At 40.1% G+C, this 17,619-nt stretch overlaps 1 protein-coding gene across 2 annotated transcripts in view; it reads left to right on the forward strand.

Annotated features, from left to right (window-relative positions):
• The first annotated feature begins 491 nt into the window (after positions 1 to 491).
• TENM1 (teneurin transmembrane protein 1) overlaps positions 492 to 17,619 on the forward strand; it is a 493,379-nt gene continuing 476,251 nt past the window's right edge. For both annotated transcript variants that reach the window (XM_040323926.1, XM_040323927.1), the window contains exon 1: positions 492 to 623. In XM_040323926.1, the coding sequence (XP_040179860.1) occupies positions 557 to 623 (67 nt within the window). In that variant the 5' untranslated portion in view covers positions 492 to 556. The remainder of the gene's footprint in view (positions 624 to 17,619) is intronic.

Genomic DNA, 17,619 nt, shown 5'->3' on the forward strand with positions numbered 1-17,619 from the left:
AGTAAACATTAAGGCAATATCACATAGGGGGCAATTTACTAAAACATGTATGATAATTGTTAAAGTGGACCTTGCACAAAAACAGCAAAGTCAACTTATTTAGTGTGGATCCCTTTGTTAAAATACTGCATTATACTGTAAAAAGTGTACTTCTGCCCATGGTGCTCTAGGTGAATTTGACATCAACACCCTTTAGGCAAATTCTCAGAGAAAGTTGAATATCCCAAAGTTAAAAAGGTGAACCTACCCTGTGCTGCAGCCTCTTCTCGAGACATCTGGGCTATTCAGCACTCCAGGCGATCTCATTATTAGGAAACATTTATTTTAAAAGCACAGTCAGGGTGGGGAAAAAAAATGTTAAATCATTTATCGAAAAGTTGTAATACACCTTGTAGTACATTACCCCCTAATGTGCAGATTTGTCTGTGTGCTGTCTGTGTTTTTTGTCAGCCATCTGACGTTTTAGTTTTCATGTACAGACATGTGCTTGTGTTTGTTTTTTATTTTGCTTCTTTTTTATTTTTTATTTTAACCCAACTGGACAGCAGAGGAATAAATGGCATCTATTAATTATCTTACAGACTGGACTAGACTATTAGACTGTGGAACCTGTACACCAAAAAGTAAGCTCCGCTTTCCAATAAATTTTCTATCTTCATTTCTAACATGCTTCGAACAGTTTAGTACATGCATAATTTCCTCACCACTAAACTGGCATAGTGTACGTCTTGATCATCTCATTTATAACCTACCATTCCATTGCTTGACTTAATCTTGTGAACAGTAAGGAGGATGATTTACTGAAAGCTTAAGTTTTACTCACCTCATTGTACATTAAACAGCCAACAGAATTAAAACAAAGTATTAAAAGTAAAGAGACAAAAATCTGGTAATCTCAATTGGTGGCTAAGCAGATCATTTTTTGAGCTGATGTAAAACTTGTTGGAGCAAATCACTCATTATGTGTTTAAAGGGAGAGCAATTGTTAATAAAATGTGTTGCTTAGATTATATGTTGCTAGATACTATTAATAGACAACAAACGTATTAACACATTTTAATTAAAAAAATGTTATTGACCTAAAAACATCCTTAATAACTACTGGGGAGTCTGGGACAGTTTGATGGCTACAAAAAACAACTAGGGATGGACAATCTGCTCAGGCTCATTTTGCAGAGTTTGTCAAATCTATTTAAAATTTTCAAAACTTTAATGTAGCAGTGTATCTTGTATATGCCTATGATGAAGAATCAAGATTCAAAATTCTGGCCATTTTCAAGACTAATAGTCAATTATCATAAATAGTGTAAAAAATAACCCCATTCTGCCTTTAAGCAACTAGCAGCTAACACAGCAAACAGATCATAGCTATACACAGAAAAAAAATATAGTGTAGCGCTAAATGTCCAAGTCAAAAAATTACAAATGACAACCAGACTGTGTGAATAAATATTGGGATGTGAATCAATATAAATGTGAAAACAATATCATGTTGTATTGAAGAAGCAAAACTGAACAACTGAGTATTTTTGCAAAAAACAATAAAAGTCCACTGTGTGTCTGAAACAAAAGGACTGTGAGAAGATGAATGAAAACTTCAAAGCATCATGCTGACATCCAGACAGTGAACATAAACAATAGTTGAAAGTGAGGTGAACCACCACCGATGAAATTAAGGCTTACCAGATAGTTTTGATCTCAGGGGAACATACATTCTGTGAGTCAAACAAGCTTGTGTTGTCAGGTGACAAAAATGGATGAAGACTTAGGCCTTGTACACATGACCGAGAATCTCGTAGTAAAAGAAACATCGTTTTCCTCGACAAGTTCCTTTTCAGGCTTGTCGAGAATCTTGTCAAGCTTTCTTTGCGTACACACTGTCAAGACAAAATCTCGTTGTTCTCAAACGCGGTGACGTACAACACATACAACGGCACTATAAAGGGGAAGTTCGATTCCATTGGCACAACCCTTGGGGCTGCTTTTGCTAATCTCATGTTACTGCGTGTTAAGTAAAAGTTTGGTAAGAGACGATTTGCGCTTTTCAGTCTGTTATAGCGTGACGAATGTGCTATCTCCATTACGAACGCTACTTTTACCGAAGGTCCGCTCCCGTCTCATACTTTATTCTGAGCATGCACGGGTTTCTAAGCATACACACAAACGTGTTTCTCGCTGTAAACCAGCCTGACGAGAAACACGATGAGGAAATTGAGACTCCCGATGAGAAATAAGAGAACTTTTCCCATCGAGAACCACAACAGTTTTCTCGACGAAAAAAATACACACGACCGTTTTCCTCGGCAAAAAAGCTCTGCCAACAAGTTCTCTTTTTTTTTTTCTTGTCGGGAGGCTTAATTTTCTCGTCGTGTTTCTCATCGGGCTGGTTTACAATGAGAAACACGTTTGTGTGTATGCTTAGAAACCCACGCATGCTCAGAATAAAGTATGAGACGGGAGCACACCTTCGGCAAAAGTAGCGTTCGTAATGGAGATAGCACATTCGTTACGCTGTAACAGACTGAGAAGCGTGAATCGTCTTTTACCAAACTTTTACTTAACACGCAGTAACATGAGATTAGCAAAAGCAGCCCCAAGGGTTGTGCCAGTGGAATCGAACTTCCCCTTTATAGTGCCGTTGTACGTGTTGTACGTCACCGCGTTTGAGAACAACAAAATTTTGTCTTGACAGTGTTACGCAAAGAAAGCTTGACAAGATTCTCGACAAGCCTGACAAGGAACTCGTCGATGAAAACGATGTTTCTTTTATGACGAGTTTCTCGGTCGTGTGTACGAAGCCTTGGAAATCCTCAGTGACGTGACCATGAAACATCCAGATATTCATAGAATCTAGACATGTGCATTAGTTTTCATCTGAATGCATTTTTGGCTGAATTTTGGGGATTTTCGCGTTCGTTTTAACAAACTATAACGAATGTGCAGAGTCCGAAATCTGAAAGATCCGACATAAAAATGCTTTATTTTTGTTTCGTAGTGACAACAGTTCAATATAGATAGAAGATTCGACATGACGGTGACAATAGCAATCTGTGTCTATCGAACCTGTGGTTGAATGTGCCTAACCTAACTCTATTAGTCTGAGATTATTCGACATAGAGAGAAAAGATTTGACATTATAGAGACATGAAGATTCGACGAAGCAGCTTAAAACATACGATCAACACGAGCGGACATTTATGGTCAAATGCTCCGCCCATAGGCTATAGAAGAATTCTAATGTTGGTTGACTAGTAATAATAATTAATAAGTATAATTATTACTAGTCATACAACATTAGAATTCTACTATAGCTTGTGGGCCGAGCATTTGACCAGAAATGTATGATTGCGGCGTTGTACAGTTTAGCTGCTTCGTCAAAACTTCTTAGAACATTTGACAGACACCATAAGCCTTCAATGACAGATTCAACCTTAATTCATTCGGATTTTCAGACGAATGCATTTTTAAATGAAACAAAATGAATAAAAACAAATTTCGGAAGTAACTAAATCATTTTATTTTTCGGACGAAAACGAAATTCCAAAACAAAATATTTCAGTGTGCACATGTCTAATAGAATCACAATTCCCATAAAGGATATATCGATGGAGGGTGATATCAAATTCTCACCAATACGGCATAGATGTTCAGAAAGAGGAAAGCAGAAGAAGAAGGTCACATAGCGTAAATCCATAAAAAAATGAACAATACTTTAATGAAGCTATAAAACTTACATTTAGAAGGTTAAAAAGCGATTTGGTTTACAAATATGGCGGCAGTGGAGTCCGTCCCAGGGAGACTGACATTTTGCCAGTTCCTGCTGAATTTCAATCCATCTATGGGCAGACTTATTGTACTGAAGTTGTTCTATAGATTGATTTACAAATAGCCTGTCAGTTTTTTTGGTTTGATCCCTGCCAGTGGCACACCCCCCTTGTCCCCAGTGGTCTGCCCAGTGCCATACATGTTCTTTTATATAATAAAAACTGTTCTTTCTACCTGCAAACTGTAGATTGTCCATAGCAACCAAAAGTTTCCCTTTATGTCAAAAATGGTTTTAGAGCAGCTAGAAAACAGCGATAATAAATTATAATCACTTGCAGAATTGTGCGATAGCGATTTGTGGGGAAATTCGTCATTAAAAGAAAAGTAATTACAGCGACAATTCTGCAACTGAGCAAATTTCAGTGATTTTGAGTTGATTACATTATTGAATAATTTTGGTATAATTATATTATTATTTGTTATAATTATTTATAATTATTTCCTATATTATAATTTATGATTTTGTTTTTAAAGAAAATTAATACCCGGTATGCCTACAAGACTCTTGTTTGGTCATATTTAAGTGAGTTATTCCTAAAAATTACAAGCCTACAGAATAAAATGCCAAATTTCCTTGCAAATAATGGTACCGCTCCTAAAATCTGAAATAATCATACCGCTAGGGAGGTTAAGAGTTATAGCTCTGATATTTAAAAAAAATGATTATATGGAAATACGGTAGGGTGTTTTGGTGCACTTGGGTTGAGCGTGTGGTATTTTAGATGCACAGTGTTTAATTTTTTATTTATTTTTAACACTGTAGCAAGGTACTGTGAAAAGGAGGCAGCTCTTGAACAGATTGTCATCAACATCTGCCCAGTGTGCTTACCCCAAGCTAAAGCATTGTATTAAAGAAAAATGAAAAAAACATTGAATTAAAGATCTGGCTAGTAATCACTTTTTGCGGACAGCTATACGGCGGCAGGTCGGCTCTGCTGGGCGAGATCACGTAGATCTACGTCATCTCGCCGAGCTGCCAATAGGGCACCCTGCTCGCCCCTGATGCCAACGCACATGCCCGGCGGGCGCGATCACCGCCAGGCACCCGCGATCGCTCGTTACAGAGCGAGAACCGGGAGCTGTGTGTGTCCTGTCAGGGGGAGAAATGCCTGATTGTCTGTTCATACAATGTATGAACAGCGATCAGTCATTTCCCCTAGTCAGTCCACCCCCCCTCTTCAGTTAGAACACACCCAGGGAACATACTTAACACCTTCTTCGCTCCCTAGTGATTACCGCCATTATTAGTAAAAAAAAAATTAATAAAAATGCCATAGAACTATCCCCTATTTGGTAAGCGCTATAGCTTTTGCGCAAACCAATCAATAAACGTTTATTGTGATTTTTTTAACGAAAAATATGTAGAAGAATACGTATCGGCCTAAACTGAGGAAAAAAATTGTTTTTTTGTATGTTTTTGGGGGATATTTATTACAGCAAAAAGTAAAAAAATATTCATTTTTTAAAAATTCTCGCTCTATTTTTGTTTATAGCACAAAAACGAAAAACCGCAGAGGTGATCAAATACCACCAAAAGAAAGCTCTATTTGTGGGGAAAAAAGGACGCCAATTTTGTTTGGGAGCCAAGTCGCATGACTGCGTAATTGTCAGTTAAATCAACGCAGTGCCGAATCGCAAAAGTGGCCTGGTCTTTGACCAGCAATATGGTCCGGGGCTTAAGTGGTTAAAAGGATAGATGGGTGATCTGTGCATACTGTAAAAGACAATACCTCAGCTGTTCAATTTAAAGAACGCAATCATAAATTGTTAAAGTAGATGTAAGCCCAACCACTAACATTTTATAAACATGATAATATGACTTAGAAAGTCTATTTAAATTTACTGTATTTATCAACGTATAACACATCTTCATTTTAAGAGGAAAGTTTCAGGAAAAAAACTTAAATTTTAAATAAAAAAACTTTTGAAGCAAAATAAGGGTCAGTGCCCATCAATGCAGCCTGATCAATGCCCATCTGCAGCTCCACAATTTCCCACCAATGCAGCTTAATAAATGCCAATCTGTAGCCTCACAATTGCCCATCAATGAAGCTTGATTAATGTCCATCTGCAGCCTCCCCATTGCCCTGAATGCAGCCTGATCAATGCCCATCTCAGGGAGGGGGGCGGGATGAGCGCCGTCAGATTACATACAGCGAGAATCTCCTGTTTACTCTGCGTCCTCTTTAATTCAAAGTACCACCTCCTGGGCCGGCTTCTATGATAGACAGAACACTGGTCCAATGCCGGCCCAGGAGACGGGACTTCCTATTACAGAGGCCGCTGAGTAAACAGGAGATTCTTGCTGTAGGTATTCCTACAGCACTTGTCCCACCCCCCTCCCCGTTCTCTCCGAGGCAGCCCAAATTGCGATATCGGCGTATAACACTATTTGCAACCGATTTGCAGGGTGAAAAAGTGAGTGTTATATGCCAATAAATACAGTAATTGCTAACTTTAATGAAAAAAAAATAGCTGCTGATACTGATATAAAGGTCCTTGTTTTGTACTCTTGTGCTCTTTGTCCCTGTCTCTCAAAGAAAACTACAAGACAAGGTATAGACCACTGTTGTCGCCATTTTAAGCTGAACACCAGCCTTACTTTCAGTCTTGAATAGCCATACAGGCGACTTTCCTCTACTGAAATTGATTACTCTGATTTCACAGCGAATTGTGAGTTTTTCAGAGTGTGCATTAAAAGCTGTAGTATGTCAGCTAGAGCTTTTCTCATTTCCAGGCTGGAGGACATCAACATTATCTAGCCTTTTCTCACAGCCTTGCTGTCCCTGGCCCACCACTTCCACTCATTGCATTTCAGCTCTTTCAATTATTGGGTCTCAGAATCACACATGGGAATTAACTAGGCTGTTTAGCATGCTAATACAGCCTGCCTAGGAATGCACACTCTTCCGGACTAACAACCACCCTTTAAGACATTTTGATATTTTCATAATGCCTCTGAGGAGTAAACCCACTGCTTGCATAAGGGCTTAAGGTTCCTGCAGGAGTACTGAGGCAGGGTGTTATGATGTTTTCGGAAGCTATGTACTGCACTCTATAAGCTTCTCACACCAGTCATGATCTACTTGCTTTGCAAGGAGAAACACAGACCCCAATGATGATGTTACTGGATCTAGAATAAAGTATGTAATGACAATAGAAATGATTTATTTAAATATTTTATTAACATGTTGATGAGTGAGTCTGAAGTAAAAGGAAATTCAAATATACTCATATTAAACTTCAGCTTAAAGAGACCTCTGATATAAACAAATACAGCCAGGAGCAATTAGGAAATATGCCATGTGAGAAAAACACATGCAACCTTTTATCATTGTAGTGCATAGGAACGGGACAGGCTGCAAAGTGGCTGCAGGACATCAACAACATTAAGATATAACAAAGGATGAAAAAGGTAAAAACTCTTCAAGCCCCTACCTCTAATGTTATAAGATACACAGCATTTTGCTACCTACATGTAATTCAGTCAGGATTTTCTACATAACATTCAGTGCTTGCATGCCCTACACTGCCTATGCTGTTGGTCAGCAGCACTCCCAATGCTTTCCTTATTGCATAAAAATAAATAAATATTGCACTTATCTAAAAAGCAAAGAGTGAGTAAAGCTGCTACACAACAATGTGACAAAAATTGCAAGAGTGATAAATATAAAAATGTAGTGCTGGTGGTTAAGGAGAAACTTCTGTCTCTCACTCCATCAATATGACGTGTAGGTAAACCGTGGAGGAACCCCAGGAAGGGTTACTAAAGCACGATGAAACAACTCCAAAAAAAACTCTCCATGTGCTCAGATTAATCTTTGGAGTTGTTCCATCATGCTTCAGTAACCCTTTCTGGGGTTCCTCTCATTCCCAATCGTCTCAACATTCGTTGGAAACAGGGTGGATACCCTGTGAGCTCCGGTCTGTTCCTCCTATCCAGGACATCATCCATCCAGGGTCTTTAGCCGAGGACTGTCGGGTTCTGACGGCCAAGTCTGAGTCATGAGACAGACAAGCTGAGCCAATTGGATTTCCAATGCATACATGATCTGCTGTCGCTGATAGGTAGATCCATTGGTGCTGGTAAGCGTATTCCATCTATTTCATTCAGTTGGAAGAAATTTTCTCCATGGTGATCTATGTGGCTACACGTCTATTTCCTCCATGGTTTACCTACACGTCATATTGATGGACATATATTGTGTTTCCTTCTTTTCTTTTTACATGTGGACTTATTAGCACATTTATTTTTATCCACTTTTTGTTTTTTTGTTTATATTTTTCACTGTCTCACACCCAGTGACTATATTCACTTAGTGAGATACGGAAGTTTCTCCTTAACCATCAGCACTACATTTTTATACTTTTCCTTATCGCAGATAATATGAATAACACAAGATCTACATATGATATTTCAGATGTGGGGATCAGAGAGGAACTTCCAAAAATCAAAATGTTATAAAGAGTTGTAAGTTTGTCCTTATAGTAGTATTAATTGTATTATTTTTTTTTTTAAATCTTTCCATTTAAATGCATCGATTTTCATCAAGAACTCTGTTATTGTTATATTATTCCTTATGTAAACATTTAAGGGCAGATCCAAAAAAGAATTACGCCGGCGTATCTATTGATATGCCGGCGTAATTTTACATTTCCCGCGTCGTATCTTTGTTTTGTATCTTCAAAACAAGATACGACGGCATCTCGGGTCGATCCGACAGGTGTATGTCTTAGTACGCCGTCGGATCTAAGATGCAATTTTTCGGCGGCCGCTAGGTGGCATTTCCGTCGAATTCCACGTTGAGTATGCAAATTAGCTAGTTACGGCGATCCACGAACGTCCGTCCGTCCGGCGCATTTTTTTACGTCGTTTGCGTTCGGCTTTTTCCGTAGTTAAAGCTACTGTTATGAGGCGTACTCAATGTTAAGTATGGCCGTCATTCCCGCGCCAAAATTTGAATTTTTTACGTAGTTTGCATAAGTCGTTCGCGAATAGGGATTTGCATAGAATGACGTCACTGTCGGAAGCATTGGCTTGTTCTGGGTTAATTTCGAGCATGCACACTGGGATACCCCCACGGACAGCGCATGCGCAGTTAAAAAAAAACTTTGTTTACGTTGAGTCACGACGTATTTACATAAAACACGCCCCCATTACAGAGATTTGAATGGATTCTTTGTGGATTTGAAAAAAAAAAGTAAGTTACGGCGGCGTAGTGTATCTTAGATACGCTATGCCCGGCGGATAAATGCGCCGCTGTACGTGGATCTGCCCCCTTGTTTTTACCTATCTGAATTTTTCACCCCTCTGTCTTTTAATGTGCTTCCGCCTCACTTCTTGTCAGGGTGCGTTCACATAATCTCCTTCCATGCTGGGGGCAGGACTAAATATCCCATGAGCATATAAACACGAATTCCAGAATATCTGCTGGTCAAATCAGTGACGGCATTTATTGTCAGTAAAATTCACATGGGTGGAGAGTTGGGTGGATCATAGGTACTCTTCTCCAGCAGGCCTACTGAGCTGCCTGTGCATGTCTGTGTACAAAGCAGCTTTTCATGTATCTGTTGTCCCAGGGGGAGTGCACATGTTGTAATGGCCACCGTGGTTAAAGTGGTTATTAAGAAAAACATTTTGAGCCATCAGTATCACCCCTCACCCACCCTCCCCCCATTTACCTTACCTGAGCTATCATTCAATCCAGTGCCATGCCCATCTGCAGCTCTCCTCTCACCTCACTTCCCGGTATTACAGGCTTTGATGAGGAAGCAGAAGCCATTGGCTCCCACTACTGTCATGCTGTCTGTGTCAATAGACGCAGACAGCAAGAATCGGGAGTGAGCCCACATAAGTGCCCCATAGAAAGCGGCTCATTATGGGGCACTTGCCGGGGGAATAGAAACCAGAAGCGTTGGCTGGGGACCTGAGAAGAGGACAGTCTGGGCCGCTCAGTGCAATGGAATTGCACAGAGCAGGTAAGTATAAACCTGTTTGTTATTTTTTTTTATTTATTGCATTTGCAATCACTTTAATGTACCCAAAAAAGGCAGTCAACTTATCGAATTAATCATATTGATCCTGAGATAAACATGCATGATAATAGATTTGTTAACATAGAATTTTCAACAGCCAATAAGCATTGCTGTTTTTTTAAATGGTTTCCTGCACCATGCTGGGACTTTAGTATAGTTTAGAATCAGTCTCTGATAAGTCGACAGGCACACATAACAGCATTTAGGACAGCAGAGTTTTAGTTCACCTTATCTAAGTGAGATCTAAGCAATCAGACAGGACACCATTTTAGATTTTGTACAGTTAAATTATTAACTTCACTTCATTGTAACCTACACAGTAGGCATGCTTCTAGAAAGACCTTTCACTTTTAGGGAATCATATATATCACCATCATCTAACGTTTTGCATTCTGTTTTATTAAAGTTTATTTTCCCCCGTAGGCCTCATAGTATGTTTTGAAATAAGGATGTTAGAGATCAGGGAGAAGTCCCATGCATTAGACTAGTTTCTTTAATATTGGTTTAAGTTGCGGCCCTTTTTTAGAAGACTTTAAAGGCTAGACCTAGTGGATGGAATCATGATGCTAAATATTTTCACAGGGCAACTAAGACTGGCCCTGAAAATAATTGTTAGGCATAGTTATAGATTAAGCCCAAGCAGGATGCATCTCCAGGATTATATCCTATGCCATTTGTTTTGCTTCCTTGTAGTCTGATTATTTAATCACATGTTAATAGAAACATTTTAGGGGGTTCACTTTGATGACACTACTTCTCATTCTGCTGCACCCTGTTCCAGACACGATGTTGCCAAAAATGCAGTGTCCTTGCTACTTTCTGTGTGAACTGAATACCTAAACAATCTTATTTTCCATCCAAGCTATCTTTAGTAAACTACAGTTTCTACACCTTTCTTTGTAACAAAGATGAAGAGGGGGAAGACGTTGTAGTAGACCAAAAGAGCACCGCAGCCTGGGTGATAACCATGAATATTTTTAAATAGATACAGTGGATTCAATTATCGTGACCATCCAAGGGTAGGAAGTGCATTATTTGCAAGATTGCCAGGAACAAATTAGGAAGAAAATATGGAATAAAACTAAGGAGACACTTCATCTAAGGGCTGGTATGAAATACAAAATGTTTTTTTTAGTTTAGAAATTAGAAATTTAGAAGTTTAGGAATTATCAATATAGATTTTATGGATGTGGCAGAAACACAGCATAGCAGCAGCAGCATCCCAGATAGGCTACTATGTAATAGACATATACAGCCAGATTCAGAGCGGTTTATGCCGGCATATCAGTAGATACGCCATCGTAACTCTGAATCTGCGCCGTCGTACATTTAAGTGTATTCTCAAATTGAGATACACTTAAATGTAGCTAAGATACGACTGCCTGTGCCGTCGTATCTTAGCTGTCTAGTTCCACCGGCTGCTAAGGGTGTGAATGCTGATTTACACCTAGAATGCGCAAATCAGCGAGATACGCCTATTCACGAACGTACGCTTGCCCATCGCATTAAAGATACGCCGTTTACGTAAGGCGTTTTCAGGCATAAAGTTATTCCACCAAAAAGCTGGCCTAGCCAATGTTAAGTATGGAAGTCGTTCCCGCGTCAAATTTTGAAAATTTGACGTCGTTTGAGTAAGTCGTCCATGAATGGGGCTGGACGTAATTTACGTTCACGTCGAAACCAATAAGTCCTTGCGGCGTACTTTGGAGCAATGCACACTGGTATATGTCCACGGACGGCGAATGCGTCAATCACGTTGGGTCACGATTCATTAACATAAAACACGCCCCCCTGTTCCTTATTTGAATTAGGCGCGCTTAGGCCGGCACATTTACGGTACGCCACCGTAACTTAGGACGCAAGTGCTTTGTGAATACAGCACTTGCCTCTCTAACTTACGGCGGCATAGCGTATATGCGATACGCTACGTCTGCCTAACGTTAGCCTCTCCGATGTGAATCTAGCTAATAGTATGTATGGTAAATAACGTTTGTGTATTTGGGCACTGCCTGCAGCAGGCACCAGTAGACATTAGGTATTTGCTCATATTTATGCATGTCTTTATGAATCAGAAATAACGTATCAAGTAATTTTTATAATATTTTCTGTAAAGTACAGCTTTCATCAAATGTATTACTTTGCAGTTTAGAGGGTGATGCTCCAACAGTCCTTATTTCAACCTTGTGAAACAGTAAAATAGAGCTTTTTTAACCATTGTGGGAGTGTCTATGGAAAATTACTGCAAAGTTTAATTGAAATACCCAGTAGTATTCTTACGCCATTGCACAAATACCAAAAGCAATTTAACTAAACATCTTACGTTTTCAACCTTGCAAAGATATATTTTTTTGTAGCTTGTGTATCTTTTACTTTTTTTTTCTATATCGCATTTATATATCTAAATATCCATTTCATTCATGTGTCATTGTTCAGTAACAGGAATGTGTATGTTACATGTCAAAGGGGTTGATTTGCTAAAACAGGAGAGTGCACAATCTGGTGCAGCTCTGTATAGAAACCAATCAGCTTCCAGGTTTTTGTTGTCAAAACTTACTTGAACAAGCTGACGTTAGAGGCTGATTGGCTGCTATGCACAGCTGCACCAGATTTTGCACTCTCCAGTTTCAGTAAATCAACCCCAAAGTGTGTTACCCTTACTATTCTTGCCTTAACAACCTTTTCAGTGGTTTCTTTCAATGCTGTATATTATTCAATACAAATGCATGTGTCATTAAAACATACTTGGTATTATAGCTATATATAGTCTGTCATTGTTGACCTACTTCTAAAAATACAAGTTACTAGACTGCTTTCACAACCTTCTGGCTTTAGTACTGAGTCAGAAAAGTCAAAGAGAAGCCTGGCTTTTGGGTCTATATAAAGCACTGTCAACATCATTAGCATGCATATCATAACCATACAGTACAGGACACAGGCTGGATATTCATAGACTTTATGTTATAAGCTGCTACCTAGTTGACATTGATAAAAGCGTTGCTGGGCATACCCATAGAGTACTACTGTATCCCTATGCCACTCAGCTTTTTCCTAGTGTCCTTACATGATGGACCTCTATTTTCTTATGGAGAATTTTTCCATGCTTAAATTGTTTTCTTAATTCCACAATTCATTTTATTTTTTAAATTCTTCAAACAACTCTTCACTGCCTTGTACAAGAACAATTGAAGCAGTGCATCTGGATTGGTCTAACCTCAGTAATACCCTGGGGACTGTTCCTGGACCCCAGGGTAGGGACAGCCTGTAATGTTTCTTGGGGCACTGGGTTCTGCTTGGGCGCTCTCCTTGGCACTGAGTGCAACAACTGTACTTAGTCACAGGGTCATGGCCTATTCATATGGTTCCTAGATCCTGAAGACCCCTTCAGGGGTATATCCACCATGCAAATTTCCTGAGATGTAGAAATATATAACCATTGCTTATAGTAGTCATATGCCCTGTACACACGATCGGTTCATCTGATGAAAACGGACCGATGGACCATTTTAATCCGACGAACCGATCGTGTGTGGGTCCCATCAGTTTTTTTCTGAACCTGTTTGAAATTTTTCGTATTGGTTAAAAAACCGATAGAAAAAACAATCGTCTGTGGGGAAATCCATTGGTCAAAAAACCACACATGCTCAGAATCAAGTCGACGCATGCTCAGAAGCATTGAACTTCATTTTTCTCTGCACACCGTTGTGTTTTACGTCACCGCGTTGGACACGATTGGATTTTTAACCGATGGTGTGTAGGCAAGACTGATGAAAGTCAGTTTCATCGGATATCTGATGAAATAATCCCTCAGTTCGTTTTCATCAGATGAACTGATCGTGTGTACAGGGCAGTAGAGGGGGATATTTACTAAAACTGGTGCACACAGAATCTGTTGCTTTTCTGCATAGTATTCAATCACCTTATAACTTCAGCTTCTTCAATTAATCTTTGACAATAAAACCTAGAAACTGATTGGTTACTAAGTGCGTTATTAACCATTTGCTTACTGGGCACTTAAACCCCCTTCCTGTCCAGGTCAATTTTCAGCTTTCAGCACCGTCACTCTTTGAATGACAAATGTACCCAAATGACATTTTTATCATTTTTTTTCACGCAAATAGAGATTTCTTATGGTGTTTTTTATTTTTTGCTAAACAAACAAAAAAGACAGAAAATTTGGAAGAAAAACGTTTTCATAGTTGATTTTGCTAAATTTTCAAACAGGAACTGATGGTGCTGATGTTCATGGGCACTGATAGGCTGCACTGATGGGCACTAATCAGGAGGCACTTATGAGGCTGCACTGATGGGCACTTATAGGCGACACTGAAGGGTGCTGATAGGTGGCACTGATGGGCACTAATAGACACTGGTAGGTGACACTAACAGATAGCACTGATAGGTAGCACTGATGATGAGACACTAATGGGCACTGATTGGCAGCACTGATGGGCACTGATAGGTGGCACTGGTGGGCATTGATATGTGGCACTGATAGGTGGCACTGATGGGCATTGATAGCTGGCATTGGTGTGCACTGGTAGGTGGCCTGGGGGGCACTGGTAGGTGGCAATGGTGGGCACTGCTTAGCAGCAAGGTGGGTGTGGAGCGTTTTTTTTCTCTCCTTATGGTATCAGCGTGAGGGGAAAAAGGCTGATTACCAGCTTCTGTTTACATCATGTGATCATCTGTCATTGGCTGGGAGCATGCAGGCAGCACATGCACGGGAGGACGTACATGGATGCGGTCCCGGCAATTTTGGCCCACACTGTAGCCATCTTTTGGCTATAGCACGGGCGGTAAGAGGTTAAGATTATTATGATAAAAGCATGGCTTTTCTTATATAAGAACAGATAGAGCTCAATAAATGAAAGACATGTCATGCCTTGCATATAGACAACTAAGAAATAGTTTGATAAACCCAGGGCTTTTTTCAGCGGAAATATGGGGGAACACAGTTCTGGCACCTCCAGCACTGAATGTATCTAATGGCAAGGGGTGCTAAAGAGTCTATGATGCTGGGTTCTAGAGAGTCTATGATGCTGGCTGCTGGGGGATCTATTTTTGCATGGGAGTCTATTGTTACTAGGGGGTGTCTGAGTGGTCAATTGAGGCTGGGAGGGATATACTGTTAAGGGAGAGGTCTATTGTTGCTTTATGTTGGAAGATCTGTTGTTGCTGCTTGGGGTCTATTGTTGCTGAGGTGTTTTTTTGTAAAAGGGGGCCCATTGTTGCTAGGGGGTATAATGTTGTGTGAGGGATCTATGGTGGTGGGGGGATCTATTATTGCTGGGGGTCTATGTTACTACATTTTTGTTATCAATAACAAATTGCATACACATGACTTAACACCACAAAAAAAACATGGTTCTGTATTCTCTAAAATGGGTGGTACTGGGAGGTGGGTAGAAGGGTGGAACCAAGGGATGGTACTCGGAGGTGGATAGGGGGCAGAGACAAGGGGTGACTCAAATAGGGGAAGTTCCTGCACCTATTTTCTGAGAAAAAAACTGGATAAATCCATAGAGCAGGCCTGGACAAAGTTCACACAGAACTAGAAGCCCACTTTAAAAACCTGGGATTCAACACTACGTAACCTGCATATGACTATACAGGTAGTTGGAAAATACATAGGGCCAGATTCATAGAGAACTGCAATGGCGTAACGTATCGTCTTTAAGTTACACCGCCGCAAGTTTTCCTCGTAAGTGTTGATTCACAAAGCACTTGAGTACAAACTTGCGGCGGAGTAATGTAAAGACGTCCGCGCAAGCCTGCCTAATTCAAATGGGGCGTGTACCATTTAAATTAGGCGCGTTCCCACGCCGAACGTTCTGCGCATGCTCCGTTAGGAAATTTCCCAACGTGCATTGCGTGAAATTATGGCGCCCCGACGTGTTTTTTGAATGGCGACGTGCGTAACGTACTTTCGTATTCCCGGACGTCTTACGCAAAAAAAAATTTTTAAATTCGACCCGGGAACGACGACCATACTTTAACATGGCTCGTCTAAAGTTAAGCCATGAAAAAGCAGGCCTAACTTTGCGACGGGAAAAACCGACTAGCGACGACGTAACGAACTTGCGTACCTTCGTGGATTGCCGTAAAAGCTAATTTGCATACCCGACGCTGGAAAACAACGCAAACTCCACCCAGCGGCGGCCGAAGTATTGCATCCTAAGATCCGACGGTGTAAGTCAATTACACCTGTCGGATCTTAGGGCTATCTATGCGTAACTGATTCTATGAATCAGTCGCATAGATACTCTCAGAGATACGACGGCGTATCAGGAGATACGCCGTCGTATCTCTTTTGTGAATCTGGCCCATAGTGAATCAACAGTTTCCATTTATTTCCATTTTACTATTAAAGGACAATTCGGGAATTCCCAGGAGTGCGGCTGTCCAAATATTTTTCTTTTGTTCTCTGCTACATGCATTGCCAGCACCCGTGGTCTCCAGGAAGCGATTGCCCAGCCAAGCAGCTCTATCTGGAGCTGTATTTTTTTTCTTTACCAGTAGAACATTGTTAAACAGAAAGTGTAGAAAATGTTCCCTTGGTTTGCTTGCATTGTGCTTCATTGTCTCTCTCAATACATATAAATTATGGTCCTGGAATTGAAAAGTGTAGGTTTGAGAATGAAGATGAAACATTTGCGCATGAGGCTCTCCACAGCCTTCTGATATACAGTAGCTCTTGCTGGTGGGGAGAGGGGTCTGAAAGGCTGGGGCTATGCGGGCATTGTGTTAAAAATAGCAAATAATGCGACTTCACTGGCAGCTGGAATGAGGCAGAAAGAACTAAGTCTGCATTTCTTGCATGCCAGCAGGACTTGGCTAATTCTGTTTTGTGTTATGCCAGCTTTCAATACAGTACCATTAGCTTCTGCATCCTCACCCAAAACATAACATTTAAATATGGCTTCTTACCGTTCCTTGGATTTTGTGACTGCATTCGTTTTATTTTTTAGACTAAAAACTTTTTCAGCGAGAACAGAAAACACCTACTGACCTTGCCATAAATATGTCCTTGTTACATAAATCACAGTCATATCTTTTGTTGTGGAAATTACTTATCCCATCACCCTCCTAATGGAGATGTACAAAGTCAGACATGTTTGAAGTCCAGCTTGGGTGGCAGCAATGGATTACATAGATACAATGGAGGTGTGAGTGTAACCACCACCAGGAACTATGGTGTTCCCAGGATTACCATGTAAATTCAAAAGGGAAAAGGCCTGGAAAAATGATTATGCCCCACACCTAAAGTTTATGCTGCCTTCTTTCTTTTTTTTGTATTGGTCAGTAGAGAGGAACGTAGCCCATGACAATCGGTGTCATTTGGTGGGGCTACTGGGGGTTTAGTAATTCTGGTCCAAGAAGGACAGAAAGCCAACTTTGACTATACTTTCCCCTTTATTTAAGCTGTGTGTTTATGATCAATTTAGCCCAGAACTTTATCCCAAAAGAACATTTCTATAAGCAGAACATTCATAAAAAGAAAATCTTTATCTCTTATACAACAGTTCCTCGTACTTCCTAATCCTGATAATGGTGTTGCATAGGGATACATGACATATGTTCTTCATCCTTTAGCACTGAAATTCATAAGTGGTACCATAGCAAAAAAATTGCTTCTGCTTTAGATCTACTCTACAATTAAAGAACTTATGCCGCGTACACACGATCATTTTTTGGATTCTAAAAAATGAAGTTTTTCAGGCTCTAGAAAATTTTTTTTTTTTTTCAACTTGATCATTA

The sequence above is a fragment of the Rana temporaria genome, chromosome 9 (assembly GCF_905171775.1).
Source record: "Rana temporaria chromosome 9, aRanTem1.1, whole genome shotgun sequence".
NCBI classification, from domain to species: Eukaryota; Metazoa; Chordata; class Amphibia; order Anura; family Ranidae; genus Rana; species Rana temporaria.